General features: G+C 53.2%; 1 protein-coding gene across 1 annotated transcript in view; it reads left to right on the top strand.

The window, feature by feature from the left end:
- Nucleotides 1–231: 231 nt before the first annotated feature.
- LOC109134917 (uncharacterized) overlaps nucleotides 232–1057 on the top strand; it is a 5223-nt gene continuing 4397 nt past the window's right edge. Inside the window, exon 1 of the mRNA XM_019249330.1 lies at nucleotides 232–340. Within this exon, the coding sequence (XP_019104875.1) occupies nucleotides 232–340 (109 nt within the window). The remainder of the gene's footprint in view (nucleotides 341–1057) is intronic.

The raw sequence follows: 1057 nt of genomic DNA, 5'->3' as shown, positions 1-1057 counted from the left end.
GCAGATATCAGAGGCCTGTATAAATTTTTGGGCCAGGTTCATGGCCTCCGAGAATGAAGAGGCTTCACTCTCGGCCAACTTCAACTTGAATCTACTCGATGGGTATAGTCCAGACATGAGACCGGTGAATGCCACGCTATCTTGTAGGTCAGAAACCTTGAGAGATTCTGCATTTAACCTCTTGATGTAATCTGCCAAGTCTTCCTCCCTCCGCTGTCTGATCGACATGAGATGGATACTGGTCTTCCGATGCCTCCTTCCTGCAATGAAGTTCTGTTTGAATGCTGTTTCGAGGGCAGTGAAACTCGATATGCTCTCGTAAGGCAACTAGGTGACCCAGGTTAGGGCCAAACCCTTTAAAGTGGTGGGGAATAACTTGCACCACGCTGCCTCACTGCTGGTCTGAACGCTCATTTGCGCTTTGAAGGCGGCTAGGTGGTCGATGGGATCAGTTGTTCCGTCATAATGGTCGATGGGAGGAACTTTAACCTTGCGAGGGGTAAAAGCTTTCATAATATTGTCGTCGAATGGTGTGGTGAACCCAAGATTCCCCATTCAATTTCCCGACTCATAACTGGACTCGGAGCTCGATGACCGTTGCCTGTGACCTCACCGACGTCGGGGCTCTTGCTCTTTTCGAGGCTCTTCGTGCCCTTGGGGCTCCTTCCCCCGGTGCTCCTTCTCCCGAAGTTCCCTCTCCCGAGGCTCCCTTTCGCGAGGCTCGCTCTCGCGAGGTTCCCTCTCTCGAGGTTCCCTCTGTTCCCGGTTAGGGCTGGGATTGACGTCCTTAGCCTTGGATTGTTCCCTTTTTTCATTCAGGACTTCTCGGGCGTCACGATTAGTGCTTCTCAGGTATCGTTCATTGATTACGTGCCGAGCGTCACCTCTTCCGGGGGTGACCTGGGCTGCCCATCGAGACACCCGTGATGAGTCCAAGGGGTCGAGGGCGATAACCTGCAGTTGATCCGGGTTATCGGCTCGATACGGCCAAAGGTTAGTTGATGCATGGGAGGCAGGGGAGCCCTGTTCGAGGTTCCCTCCCCTCCTAATTGGAAGT

Source organism: Beta vulgaris, chromosome 5, assembly GCF_026745355.1.
Source record: "Beta vulgaris subsp. vulgaris cultivar EL10 chromosome 5, EL10.2, whole genome shotgun sequence".
Lineage (NCBI taxonomy): Eukaryota > Viridiplantae > Streptophyta > Magnoliopsida > Caryophyllales > Amaranthaceae > Beta > Beta vulgaris.
This window is presented reverse-complemented; position numbering and strand designations above follow the sequence as displayed.